At 38.9% G+C, this 15773-nt stretch overlaps 1 protein-coding gene across 7 annotated transcripts in view; it reads right to left on the reverse strand.

Annotated features, from left to right (window-relative positions):
* Positions 1-15773, reverse strand: part of LOC127433147 (myotubularin-related protein 4-like) — a 92276-nt gene that overhangs the window by 37139 nt on the left and 39364 nt on the right. For all 7 annotated transcript variants that reach the window (XM_051684842.1, XM_051684870.1, XM_051684861.1 and 4 more), the window contains one exon: positions 6545-6634. In XM_051684842.1, the coding sequence (XP_051540802.1) occupies positions 6545-6634 (90 nt within the window). The remainder of the gene's footprint in view (positions 1-6544; positions 6635-15773) is intronic.

Raw genomic sequence — 15773 nt, forward strand, 5'->3', positions numbered from 1 at the left:
AAGTCCTCGTGGTGGCGTAGTGCTTCGCCTCAATCCGGGTGGCGGAGGATGAATCTCAGTCGCCTCTGCGTCCGAGACCGTCAATCCGCGCATCTTATCACGTGACTTCAGCGCGTTACCGTGGAGATGTAGTGCGTGTGGAGGCTTCACGCTATTCTCCGCAGCATCCATGCACAACTCACCACGTGCCCCACCGAGAGCGAGAACCATATTATAGCGACCACGAAGAGGTTACCCCATGTGACTCTACCCTCCCTAGCAACCGAGCCAATTACTCTTAAGTCTCAGGAGTTGGACATGACGAAATGAATGAGAAGTTTTCGATTCACTAAAAAGAACTGGCTTGTAAGTCATTTTTTCGGGAGGTAGTGTTGTATGTTTTGCAGTGTAGTTTAAAAAAAAGAGTGGCTCATAAGTGTAATTCGTTTGGGAATCATAGGCAGAAGAATGCTCGTTGAAGAACTGTTAATGGAACTGTAAGTCATGAACCTCACCAGTTCGGAATAAGAACCAGTTCTCGGTTCTCAACCCCTAACATTTACACAATACTGTGGATCGTGGAATTGCATCCAAAAACCTGATACGACCCATCAGTCAGGTGGCTATAATTAAACTGAAGATGGAGCGGTAATCCATACATAAATGCCGAACCGACTGCTATCTCTGAGGAATTACAGCGACTCTGCAGCCACACGGACTCATTATGCTCCGATTTATACCTGCAACTGACAAGCATCACAAGAACAACATGCATTTATTGGGCAAACATGCCACAGAGAGTTCAGCAAAAACCTGGACCTCATCATTTTAGAGTTTCTGTCTATGTAATAGCTGAAAATGATATCACAGACAAAAGCAAGTACAGTTGAAGTCAGAAGTTTAAATACACCTTTAAATACATTTAAACTCAGTTTTTCACAATTCCTGACATTTCCCTGTCTTAGGTCAGTTAGGATCACTACTTTATTTTGAGAATGTGAAATGTCAGAATAATAGTAGATAGAATGATTTATTTCAGCTTTTATTTCTTTCATCACATTCCCAGTGGGTCAGAAGTGTACATACACTTTGTTAGTATTTTGTAGCATTGCCTTTAAATTGATTAACTTGAGTCAAACGTTTTCGGTATCCTTCCACAAGCTTCTCACAATAAGTTGCTGGAATTTTGTCCCATTCCTCCAGACAGAACTGGTGTAACTGAGTCAGGTTTGTAGACCTCCTTGCTCGCACATGCTTTTTCAGTTCTGCCCACAAATGTTCTATCGGATTGAGGTCAGGGCTTTGTGATGGCCACTCCAATACCTTGACTTTGTTGTCCTTAAGCCATTTTGCCACAACTTTGGAGGTATGCTTGGGGTCATTGTCCATTTGGAAGACCCATTTGCGACCGAGCTTTAACTTCCTGGCTGATGTCTTGAGATGTTGCTTCAATATATCCACATCATTTTCCTTCCTCATGATCTATTTTGTGAAGTGCACCAGGCCCTCCTGCAGCAAAGCACCCCCACAACATGATGCTGCCACCCCCATGCTTCACGGTTGGGATGGTGTTCTTCAGCTTGCAAGCCTCACACTTTTTCCTCCAAACATATCGATGGTCATTATGGCCAAACTGTTCAATTTTTGTTTCATCAGACCAGAGGACATTTCTCCAAAAAGCAAGATCTTTGTCCCCATGTGCACTTGCAAAGTGTAGTCTGGCTTTTTATGGCAGTTTTGTAGCAGTGGCTTCTTCCTTGCTGAGCAGCCTTTCAGGTTATGTTGATATAGGACTCGTTTTACTGTGGATATAGATACTTGTCTACCTGTTTCCTCCAGCATCTTCGCAAGGTCCTTTGCTGTTGTTCTGGGATTGATTTGCACTTTTTGCACCAAACTACGTTCATCTCTAGGAGACAGAATGCATCTCCTTCCTGAGCGGTATGATGGCTGTGTGGTCCCATGGTGTTTATACTTGCGTACTATTGTTTGTACAGATGAACGTGGTACCTTCAGGCGTTTGGAAATTGCTCCCAAGGATGAACCAGACTTGTGGCGGTCCACAGTTTTTTTTTTCTGAGGTCTTGGCTGATTTCTTTTGATTTTCCCATGATGTTAAGCAAAGAGGCACTGAGTTTGAAGGTAGGCCTTAAATTACATCCACAGGAACACCTCCAATTCAGTACACCTCCTATCAGAAGCTAATTGGCTAATTGTCTAAAGGCTTGACATCGTTTTCTGGAATTTTCCAAGCTGCTTAAAGGCACAGTTAACTTAGTGTATGTAAACATCTGACCCACTGGAATTGTGATATAGTCAATTAAAAATGAAACAATCTGTCTGTAAACAATTGTTGGAAAAATTACTCATGTCATGCACAAAGTAGATGTCCTAAACGACTTGCCAAAACTATAGTTTGCTAATATGAAATCTGTGAAGTGGTTAAATTAGTTTTAATGACTTCAACCTAAGTGTATGTAAACTTCTGACTTCAACTGTATGCTTGTGCATTAAGATTCTACTTGCAAAGTTAAGGTACTTGCTGGATAAGTTACTCAAAGAAAACTATCTTTCAAAGACCTGACAGCACTAAACACATTGGAACTGCTAATAGTGTAAGAAACATAACACTAACATTATAGGTGGACTTAAGGGAAAATATAAGACTGTATATGCAGCTCCTGTGTTTTATTCTTACGTATGTTACTGTTTGTACATTGTGGTTTGTTGTTGTAATGCTGATCCATGGATAACTGCATCCATAATTAATTGAGCAGCATGACAACCAGATGATGTGCAATGTGCCATTAAAGCATGCAACGCTTCAAAGTCATCAGGTGAGCACTGAGTGAACAACTCCTACTGCCTGAAAAACTTCAGTGAAAGTCTGACAGTGTACGCAAGCAGCAAACTCAGAGATCGAGAGTGACAGACAGGCAAAGCGTGATACTAGAGCAGAGGTGCCCAAACTCTTTCCTGCGAAGGGCCAAAAATCAAATTTGATCGAGGGCCGTGGGCCTAAAGTAAACACTGCATTATAACAAACTCGGGGCCTGAAATTCATTTCTGAAAATGGGGGGTTGGGGAGGAATTCCCCCCTTACACGGCTCATACGGGGGTCATTTTATTACCTTTACAAAGGTAATTTTTTCTAACCTTATGATTATATCCGTATGATTATTTTATGTCAAATACTTCAAACAATTCAATTTTAAAATGGCATGCTTTAATAATTACAAAGTTGCATGATCTCTACATTGCATAATGTGCACTTTTTTCTCATTCACATATTTCCAAATATTTTGGCTATTAAATTAACAACTACAAAACAAATGCACCAACACAGAGGAGATGATGACAACATTTCTCCAGATTTGGAATATGGAGCTTATTAAAAAAAAAAACTTCATTAATAACATTTTAACATCCAGATATAATTTTTTTAAATAATATTATTATTATTATTATCTACATTGTAGCATTTGATAATTTTAGTGCATGAGCACGACACTGAACTGGTGCGGGCGTGAGAAGCGGAGTGCCCGTCTGTGCGCGTTCATGGCACGAGCATCCGCCACTGACTCGGCAACATCAGCACAATGAAACAAATAATGATCAGCGAAAATTCAAATGAATTTTATGATGTATGTATTTGGAACTATATCAGATTTCAGAGGAATTTTTTTTTGCCCAGAGCCTCCGTTAATTTCCGACCCTGGATGGAACTAGAGATGGAGATGAGAGACGTAACAGGTGTTTAAGTGTCTTTCTGCACCATAGGCCTACAGCTGGGTAATAATATTAATCATTATTATTGTTCAATAATAATATATTTCTACAATCATTTCTTAACATTATAATTTTTATTATTTTATTTCACAAATTGGACCACAAAAAAATGTATGCATTGGAAAGATGCAATGTGATTGTGATGTTTTTTTTATTTATTTAGTAACATTACTGGTATCATCAATTTTGCTTAACCTCAGATTACACTAAAAAACAAAATTTTCCCGGCTTTGCACGTCCTCAAGTTGATTGACAGGCGATGCCTGTATCTTAAAAACATTCATTGATCGTTTGGCGTTTCAATTTCGCCCATTCATTTTAATAGAAGTGAACCGTCTCTGCTAAATAGTCTCTGGTTTGGTTCTTTTTGAGGACTCAAGTGTGAAAATCCTAAAAAAGTATTTCCGGTCGGCAGTAGAGCAAGGGCAAAATATGGTTTCATTATGGTTAGAAGGAATTGATTACACATTTGTATTTTTTTTTTTTTTTTTTTTTTTACCGTTTATCATATCACAGTTCAAATCGCATTTTTTGCATTATTTAATTTTTTTCCAAAATAAATCGCCATTAGATTTTTTGGTAACACTTTATTTTATGGATCAGAAATTAGACAGTAAAGCATGACAAATAATTGCACTTGTAAGTGACTAGTTATGGACTTGTTTGGCATTATAAAGTATCTATTAAGCCTTTATTGGCTGATTTCTCATTCTTGCTTTATAGCCCCTTTATATTTGCTTTTATCATAATTAATTTCTTAGCTAAAAACAAAACATATCAATAGCTAGTATGATGCAAAATAAAACCTTTAAAGGTCCTCAGTACTCTGTGAATGTGCGGCTTATAAGTATAAAATACATGTAGAATGCATAGGTTAGGGTTAGGGTCAGGTTTAGGGGTTGGTGTAGGGTATCTGTGGGACTCTACATAAACACACTGCAGTGATGCCCCTATACTGTATGATAGTATTTAATTAGGGGTGCAAAAGGCATCTGACACTATTTGCACTTAGTGCAAAGAAGATGCTTTTTGTTGCTATTTACATGAAGCATCAAAAGTCTCTGCCATCTATATTTATTTAATACTTATAAGCTGCACATTCACACAGTGTAATGAGAACCTATAAAGGATGTATTCTGCACCTTACTAGCTATTGGCATCTTATATTTTTACCTAATAAGTTAATTGTTAGGAAAAAACAATTGTAAAGAGGTTATTAGGCAAGAGTGAGAAATCAGCGAACAAAAGGCCTAATAAACACCTTATAATTCCAAACAAGTCCAATTATTAGCGGTTAATTACGGTCGAATTTCTGATCCTTTTTTTTTTTTTTTTGTCCAAATCATTCAGCCCCAAAGCAGATGATATTAAAGTAGTTATGTATAGCCACCATCGAAGCACATTTTTGATGCAGGACAAACCCGGAGCGTGTCCACTAAAAAAAGAGCTTTGAACACCTGAGCGGATGCTAATTCACTTTAAACAGGGTCTGTATCTCTCTCCATCTGGCCTCTTAGTCCAGTCCAGTGTGTAATTGTTTGAAGTGTTCAAGCGTTCAAGTGTGTGTTAGCTGATATCAGTTAATGTCAGGTTAACGACAGATAACATGCCTGATGAGTGGATGCAAAACACTGTGGTGTGCGTGTGTGTAAGAGGTCTGACTAACCCATTTTTGGTGAGATTGAAACATACAACGAATAACACGAGATGATCCTCAACACAGAAGACTACACAACAAAATAAGGGTTGTCAAAATTTGCATAACGTTTGCAAAAGGTTTATAATTCACAGGTGGAACAAGTCACACGATATAAGTTCAATCGGTGCATGAAAGACTGAAGAAAAAAAAAAGAGCACTTCACATTAAGGAAGTTAAAGTTGCCGAGTTTACCCCCCTGACCCTACATAAGGCAAGCGGGTAAATGGATGGATGGATGCAGAGTTGGTGTCATTATTAATAACTGTTAACAAAGTTAACTGTCGTCGCTTTCTGATCCAATTACAATTTATTGTTTATATTGCTTTCTATCTCCATAAAATGCATCACTTCTCCAATAAAAGTGAATGAGTGAAATCACTCTCTCTCTTTACAGTGAATGCACTATATAGGGAATAGGGAGCAATTTCAGACGGTTCTGAAGGAAACTAAACGATGCCGGTTGATTAAAGTTACCTCTGATTGGTCAATGACACTAGACAGCCGTGAAAAAACATTCTTGTGAAAGTGCTTGACAAGCAGAGCCGTCTTTTCCATTAAAAATGAATAGGGAACTTGCAGATACAACATTACGTGTAAAACCATCTCTATACGCTTCTAATAACATACCGCTTGATTTAAACACAGGTCTAAACTGTCATGCACATTATTGGTGCAATAAAAGTTAACGTTACATGATATGCAAATCTATAACGCTTATTCCACGGTTTACATACAGTCTGTTTGTGTGTGTGTTTGCATCTAGTCATTATTAACCTTTAATGCATGGAAACACGACAGAGCACTGATAAGTTGGTTTTGGTCACAATTAAGCTTTCATGGTGTATGTTGACAGCGCAATTTAGTTTGAACGCATCTTGTGTACTGTTGATGAAGTTTGACAGATAACACGGCTCATTTAGCCTATTTACAACGCAACATTAAAACATGTTCTTGTCTTTGTCATCAAGTTAAAAGAACAGAAAGAAATTTGGAATTGGCAAAATCACTGGAACACACATCACGACTTCTGAGCTCATGAACAGGAGGATTTGAACGCAGCATAAGTTGAGTACAAACCTGTAGACTGTCGTGTTCTTTGACCAGTTCTTTCTGGGGGAACAGATCCCTGGCCTGGATATACTCCAGACTAGGAGGTCCCTCTTCACCCTGCAAACACAAAGACATATTGTCAGAAATTCTAAAATCTGATTAAATGATGCATGTTTATATCATCAACTAAAATGTCCTTTTCGTTAACTAGTAAAATGTACTAAAATTAATGAACATGATGACAAAATATTGACTAAATTTTAAGGATATTTAAAGAACATGCTTGCTCATTCTTTTGACATCAGACTATAAAATTACTAGGAATGCACCAATCCAACAGGATGCTTTTAAGCGGATCAGGTATCGATCCGACGAGACTAATACAACTATATACCGTTAGTACTGGCTGTCAAATAAAATAAAAATAAAAAATGGCATGAAAGAACAATAAAAGCACCATCAGAGTAGTCCATATCACTCGTGCATTATATTCAAAGTCTCTTGGAGCCATACAATAGATTTGTGAATTGCAAAAGGCTGCGTTTATCAGGTTAATATATAGCATGCACGTGCAACGCTGTTTTCAGCTCTCAGAACAGCGCGCAATATGTGAGTGCTCCATACAAACTACACCTCAGATGTAGATGCTCGATGGATCACTTTGCTTATAACATGCACTGAGATCGGAACCGGAGGAGCAATTCACCAGATTTTGAATGAGAAGTGAATAAAACTACAGTGAACTAGCCTACAAACAAGTAGTGGTTGACCGATATCTCGCCGAGGCTGATAACTCGGACGATATTGTGACTTTTTTTTTTTTTTAATTATCAGCATCGGCCGATACATTTTCCTGTTTGGCCGATTTGTTTCTTGAGGGTGCGGAGAATCGCCTGCTTGCATGTGAAGCTACTGAGACATGTAAATGACCAGTCACGGTTCGTTTTGTTGTAACGTGCCATCGTGTTACTACAATAATAGATCTTTGTGCAACAAAGTGTCATATCAGACATAGAGCCACGGCAGATGCGTTTGAGCTCATAATGTTAAAGTGTTCACCTGTTTCATTCTCCCTCTCTCTCCTCAACAGTTCCCTGTAACTTTTAACTGTCTTGTCTAATGATAAAAAGTCAAATATCAGTTAAACTCATATCATATACCATCTGCAAATATGTGCATATCTCATTAAAACAGATGTAATAAACCATCCTCACAAAACTTGAGCAGATCCAGCATCCTGTGGAGCGCTCATTTATTTACCTCTAAAGCACATATTCTATCAGCCTCTCCTCAACAGTTCCCTGTCACTTTTAATTTTCTTTTCTAATGATAAAAGGCAAATATCAATAAAACTTCGTTATTATATACCGTCTACAAATATGCAGATATCTCGTTTAAACAGATGGAAATATGACAGGAAAAAGAATATGAACAATGCAAAATGTTGGGGGGCCTGGGTACCTCAGCGAGTATTGACGCTGACTATCACCCCTGGAGTCGTGTGTTTGAATCCAGGGCATGCTGAGTGACTCCAGCCAGGTCTCCTAAGCAACCAAATTGGCCCGGTTGCTAGGGAGGATAGAGTCACATGGGGTAACCTCCTCGTGGTCATGATTAGTGGTTCTCGCTCTCAGTGGGGCGTGTGGTAATTTGTGCGTGGAACGCAGAGAGTAGCATGAGCCTCCACATGCTGCGAGTCTCCGCGGTGTCATGCACAACGAGTCACATTTATAAATAAAAATAAAAAAAACGTAAGTTTAGATTAATGTTTCTTTTCCTTGCAATTAAATATATTTAATTTTTTTTTATAAATAGAATAACAGTTGTAAACCTTAGTTAGCCTAAGTGCATATTATACATGTAACTGTTGTGCCTTAAAGTGTATTTTATTTTTATTTACTTATGTATTTGTATTTTGAAAGAAAGAAAAGTTGTATGAATAGTGGTCTAAGAATTATATACATTATTTATTGCATGTGCGAGTATTTTGTTTATCTTGTCTTGCTGTATTTTATTTGTGATACTCTGTGATGTATTTAATATATATATGCATGCAATGTGGTATTAATAATAATAAAAATAGGAGTTGACACTGAACACACACTTGATCATCAATCATTTGATGTCAGTGTGTAAATTCACTTAGACACACACAGAAACCGTCTAGCACACAAGCAGGAGTGCGACTGGAAATGTAAACATTGTAGAGTGAACATCGCAGGCCACATTATGATGTAATTTCCATGTCGTGCCAGTTAAGCGTTTGAACACGCCTGTGTCGTCCTTCCTCATGCACATATGCATGGACAATGGAAAGATGTGCGTTTTATCTGGTGTCTGAGTGGCATCGGGTTCTGCTCCGCTCGGATATTACGATCAACATGACAGACAGTGTGATTAACACCTCAAGCACATGACAAATCTATTAGCAAGAGATGACAGACAACTATAATGAATGTCATTTAAAGCTAGTGTCACAATACATTTATACACGATACACACATAAAATGTGATATTATGACATATGAACTCCCACTGGTCTACATATTATCTTCAAGCGCTATATAACTTCGTTATGAAAGAAAAAACAGACGCAACCAATTTTACTTCTGTACTGTGATGTACTGGAGTGAAACGGGATAATAAAATGAGATTTTATTCATCAGCAATTGATTGAATGGTGAAAAGTGGGCACTCCATACCAGAAAAAGGATTTGCTTCAGAGATGGAGCAAGCTATTACATTTTAGGATTATATTGTAGGACAGTGTTTCAGGCCCGGCAGCAGTGCTACGTGTTCACAGACATCACGAGTGGATTAAACATTGATCTGAAGAGACCTTGAGCCGTCGTTCACCGTATTAAAGGACGGGGTGAAAGACCTGCACCTGGCATCAGACACCAGTGAAGAAATCAACCAGCCGGACATGGACAAAACTCTCAATGTGCTTAAACGAGCTCCACAAATGAAAATGTACTCAATGTTTACTTCAAACACTAACAATTGAGATGGGACAAAATATGCAACATAAACTAGATTTTAAAATTTTCTGACGGGAAACCTGTGTGGTGTTTGCCCGTGCAAAAGTCGCCAACATGTTGTGGATGGTTGCCAGGGCGTTGCTGTGCAGTTGCAAGGGTGTTCTGGGTGGTTATATACTATGTGGTTGCTTATGGCCCAAGTCAAAACCATCTAAAATCTACAAAAGTATGAGTAATAGTCAATGCTGAGATTTTAAAACACTCTCCGTTTTCATGTCGTATTTAAAGCATAAAATAATCCGAGTAGACTTTTGCTTGAACTATGCACGGTTTGTTGATTAAGATAAACAGAATGTTACACATTAAGACACATTGTTCCCTGCACCTGACGTCAATGAAGCAGCTCACAAAATCAACAACCCGCTACTGCATATCTCAGACACACACACACACACACACATACTGTACGAGTCCAAACCGTAGCCAAAACACGGCAGTTTGGGCATAAATTGGCATACTTGCAGGACATGTGAAAGTTGAGTTGAAACGAGTGAATGATTCATGCACATCAGCACATTGTCGCTGGATTTATTTACAGCCATGTTTTCTTGTGCAGGAAAACAAAACAAAAAAATCAGCAGTCGCATAGCTTCATACTCAATGTTCATGTGTTACAAAAACTCTATTTTAGATGTGTCGACTGAAGGCTACATTTCTGCTTGTCAAATTAAAAAATGTAGTGGTTTAAGAAAAAAGCATTCTGTCCAAATTTAACTTCGATAATGTGACTTTCTAGAGAAACAGAATATTCAAGGGGAAATAATGCAGGGAGGGATTTGATTGGTTCATGTAAAGTGGGCTACAACATTAGTGGTTAAAATGATTTTTTCCCACCCACACGGCAGGGTCTGAAATGAACTTTTTAGCCCGCCAGCCGAGGTGGCCGGTAGAAAATTCACCAGCCAGTCAGATTTCTTACCGGCATTTTAATGTGTGTATCCAAAAGGCTTATCGTTTTAGTAAGATCAGGGGCCTGTACCATGAAGCTGGTTGAACAAACTCAGGGTCACAGGATTGGTTTCAAATTGACAAAACTAAACCAATCCAATCAGGCTTAACTGGTACCATGATGCTGCTCATCGACTTTCTCCGTCAACTCAGACTTTGACACGGAGTTGAAGATAAGTTTACGCACGCGTGCACAAAATGAGTGCCGTTTGCAGCGAACAGCCAATCACGAGAAACACGGACAGAAAGAGCGCGATTCACATTCACTTCTCGCAAGAGTCGGCAGGAGTTATCTTTCCGCTTAAGGCCGAACATTATAAAAATATGAAGAGTTAAAATACACTTAACCCTTATGCACTGTTCATCATTAAATCACGTTCCAGTTGTTCCCGGTCAAAAGTGAGCTAAAATGACACTCTCAGAATTCTCCATGGGTTCACTCACAAGTATACGGGGTGGAGTGTGTCATGTTACTATGGCAGCACGCTTCGATAGTTCTCATGAAGATACACACGGGTCATGATGCTCGCACGAGAACTGAGTGTGCAGCTTCAGCGATGAGTGACTGCCCGTGCCATTTACAGTCTGCTATGAGTCATCTTACATTATTACTATATATACACTAGGAAATAAATTAGACAGTGAATTTTTATTTCATCTGTAATTATCATAACATGGAATCTGATACAAAAAGATTCCATCTTTGCGCTCCTGTATATGCGGTCTGTGTGCATGTGTGTCAGATGCTTAAGAGAGCAACTCTCCATTTGATTGAGATTGTGTCATTGTTTTGGCAGGAAATTTTATGAAAAACTTTGTTGAATTCAGTCTTGAATATGACGGAATGAAAAGAGAGCTAGTTGATTAGCGCACTTAGATAAGCTGCAAGCAACATCAACCCAAACATTTAGTAAAATCACAAAATAAAGAGCTGATTTATATCCGGTTTCTCTCTTACACAAGAGAAACGCCCAAAAACGGTTGAACTTTTGCTTGTGAGGCATCAAAGAGCGGTTTAAGCCAGCGTCACCAACTAATATAATTAGCCATACATCCTCATTAGCACCAGATGTCAAAAAAAAAAAAAAAAAAAGAGATGTCTCGTCTGTTAACATGCTTTGAATTAGATGTACAGTTGAAGTCAGAAGTTTACATACACATCAGCCAAATATGTTTAAACTCAGTTTTTCAAAATTCCCAACATTTAATCGTAGAAAACATTCCCTGTCTTAGGTCAGTTAGGATCACTACTTTATTTTAAGAATGTGAAATGTCAGAATAATAGTAGAGAGAATGATTTATTTCAGCTTTTATTTCTTTCATCACATTCCCAGTGGGTCAGAAGTTTACATACACTTTGTTAGTATTTTGTAGCATTGTCTTTAAATTGTTTAACTTGGGTCAAACATTTTGGGGAGCCTTCCTCAAGCTTCTCACGATAAGTTGCTGGAATTTTGTCCCATTCCTCCAGACAGAACTGGTGTAACTGAGTCAGGTTTGTAGGTATCCTTGCTCGCACACGCTTTTTCAGTTCTGCCCACAAACTTACAATCGGATTGAGGTCAGGGCTTTGTGATGGCCACTCCAATACCTTGACTTTGTTGTCCTTAAGCCATTTTGCCACAACTTTGGAGGTATGCTTGAGGTCATTGTCCATTTGGAAGACCCATTTGTGACCGAGCTTTAACTTCCTGGCTGATGTCTTGAGATGTTGCTTCAATATATCCACATCATTTTCCTTCCTCATGATGCCATCTATTTTATGAAGTGCACCAGTCCCTCCTGCAGCAAAGCACCCCCACAACATGATGCTGCCACCCCCATGCTTCACGGTTGGGATGGTGTTCTTCGGCTTGCAAGCCTCACCCTTTTTCCTCCAAACATAACGATGGTCATTATGGCCAAACAGTTCAATTTCTGTTTCATTAGACCAGAGGACATTTCTCCAAAAAGTAAGATCTTTGTCCCCATGTGCACTTGCAAACTGTAGTGTGGCTTTTTTATGGCAGTTTTGGAGCTGTGGCTTCTTCCTTGCTGAGCAGCCTTTCAGGTTATGTCGATATAGGACTCGTTTTACTGTGGATATAGATACTTGTCTACCTGTTTCCTCCAGCATCTTCACAAGGTCCTTTGCTGTTGTTCTGGGATTGTTTTGTACTTTTTGCACCAAACTCCATTCATCTCTAGGAGACAGAATGCATCTCCTTCCTGAGCGGTATGATGGCTGCATGGTCCCATGATGTTTATACTTGCGCACTATTGTTTGTACAGATGAACGTGGTACCTTCAGGCGTTTGAAAATTGCTCCCAAGGATGAAACAGACTTGTGGAGGTGCACAATGTTTTTTCTGAGGTCTTGGCTGATTTCTTTTGATTTTCCCATGATGTCAAGCAAAGAGGCACTGAGTTTGAAGGTAGGCCTTAAATTACATCCATAGGAACACCTCCAGTTCAGTACACCTCCTATCAGAAGCTAATTGGCTAATTGTCTAAAGGCTTGACATCATTTTCTGGAATTTTCCAAGCTGCTTAAAGGCACAGTTAACTTAGTGTATGTAAACTTCTGACCCACTGGAATTGTGATATAGTCAATTAAAAGTGAAACAGTCTGTCTGTAAACAATTGTTGGAAAAATGACTCGTGTCATGCACAAAGTAGATGTCCTAAACGACTTGCCAAAACTATAGTTTGCTAATATGAAATCTGTGGACTGGTTAAAAAAATGAGTTTTAATGACTTCAACCTAAGTGTATGTAAACTTCTGACTTCAACTATAGCCAAACTGAATGAGATAAACACGGTAAGCGGTTAGTTAGAAAACAGAATCTCAATCAGACTATTTCCTCAGAACTGCAGGCTAAAATGCCAACTTTCCAAACCCTACACAAACTAACCATGATTAACTGACAGAAAGATTCTCTGCTATAATTTTACGATAGTAATAATAATTGTAGTAAATATTGTATTTTGGCAAAACCTACAATTATAACAACCTAGTCTCATAAAATGAACGATTCTACATTTTTGCAAACTGACTTTTACATGCTGAAATCTACAATTCATCACAGTGTCCTGCAGAAATGAACACTAGAGGCGCTACAACAACTGTGTGTTTTATTCACTTTCACACAAATCACGGGTACTACAGCTGATTATGACTTGAAAACATTTCCCTCAATTACTCACACACTGCTATGTTATGATATCAAAACCCTTTTATTATAATGCATCATTTGAAAAACGATACATTTTAATGCTTGTATTACAGACTCACCTACATTTATATACTTATTCCAATGTGATTAGCTTGCACGGTAGCTCACCTGATAGAGGGATGGACTTTATACCTGGAACATCGCTATTCGAGACCAGTCAAACACGCAAGCCGACACGTGAGACCAAAGTGTCATAGAGGCGACACGGAATGAAGTGGTTGCTTCAGAAAATGTGCTTTTCATTTCTCATTTTGTTTTTGGACAATATCGGTTAGGTTTAGGTGTTGTTTAAGGGTAAGAATGTCAGTTAAACTCTCTTATCTGTTAGGACAGTATCAGTTAGGTTTGAGGGGTATCAGATCCCGCTCTAAGCTCTCCTGTCTGTGGAGCACAAATATCGGAAAGCCTGCTGGACTTGTGCGCACTTCGAAGCTCCAGAGACGTGCATGCCAGTCATGTGAAACATTTGTGTGTCAGATGAGAAGAATATTTAGTGCTTTTAAAGTGCCAAAGGCGCGATAAAGGTCATTAAATTTGCTTGGGCGGCCACAGAAAAATTTTAATTGCCTGTCCAGGATTCTTCAATTCTCTCAGTCTCACATGAAGCCTAAGCCTACGCTGTGCACATAGATATTTACATATCGTAATATATACATGATATAGCACTTTATATCGTCGCTACGATGTATATCGTCATATCACCCAGCCCTAATTATAAATTCTGAATCTATGTACTGATTATCATTGTCCTTTGCCAAACATGTTGAGTGATCCAAACATCATCTGCAGCCTGAAACTGAACTTTTGGTCAGATTTTAGGAGTGAATGCACTTAACTGCATAGAGAGATATAGGATGCTCCCTTGATCCCTATTTAGTAATGACTTAACCTCCAGTGTGCTGTCTGTCTGCACTGGTCTCAGAACAGTTAGAAATGCTTTCCATATCTAGGCAGAGAGCTTTAAATCACTGCACTCACTGCTGAAAATGACCACAGACTAAACATACACAGACTAAAAGCCACAAAACTACAGTTTAAGTTAAGGAAATGTCCTATGTGTACCTCAATGAGGTGAATAAATTCATAGGTCACTTGCACCCACCTAAATCTTGCATTTGATATTATAGATGATGTTTTAACTTGGAGGCATCAGACGAGCAATAAATTACAGTAGAATAGGGGAGAGAGAAGATAGATTTAAGACCAATCTCTCGGATGGGCTCGATGCTTCTCTCCATCACTCAATCTCAATGAGCAATTCATCACTCTCTCCACACTGAACATACATCTCGCATTCAATCAGTTGTGCTGCATTTGCGTTTTGCTACGAGGGAAAAAGCTGCGACTAAAAACGTGCTGAAAATACTCAAGAGGAGATGAGAGAGATATTTTGACACTCAGGATTAAACTAATACTCAACCTCCTTAAACAGACTCGCCCTGAGACACTGGATTGCCTTAACGAGAGGAGATTTTTCTCTCTTTACGAAGATCAGTGGCACACGTGCTATAAAAAGCACAGAGCGACACGGGTAGTTTCAAGCGGCTGCTCAGATCAAACATGGTACGAGGCCAAAACAGAGATGAAAATACATTCGAAAAATGGTGATGAAAACAGGTGGATAAATGGCCTGTCAGATGCATCGGCAAAGCTCTGGGAACACCGTGATGTGATCCGGTTTTTGCTTTGTCACGCTGTTTTCTCCAACCCTCTTTTTACCTCATTTCTGTGTCACCAGTGCAAAGAACAGCACACTCTCTAAATAAAGCAACATTACACATGCAACTGAGCCTGGAAACCATTATACTTATCTCTCATATGCTTTAAAGAAATAATTCACCCAAAAATGAAAGTTCTGTCACCATCATGTTGTTCTAAACTCGTGACATTTTAAAGACCCTTCATGCAGCTCTTTTTCTATACAACACCAGTTCATAGTGCTCAAATCGGTCAAGCTTGGGTTTAGGGTTAGTGTTGTGATACTTACCTTAACCTAAGCCTAACCCAACCATTTTCAGAGCTTCAGCACAGGGCAATATTATCTGTATTGAC

This window comes from Myxocyprinus asiaticus, chromosome 4, assembly GCF_019703515.2.
Source record: "Myxocyprinus asiaticus isolate MX2 ecotype Aquarium Trade chromosome 4, UBuf_Myxa_2, whole genome shotgun sequence".
NCBI lineage: Eukaryota > Metazoa > Chordata > Actinopteri > Cypriniformes > Catostomidae > Myxocyprinus > Myxocyprinus asiaticus.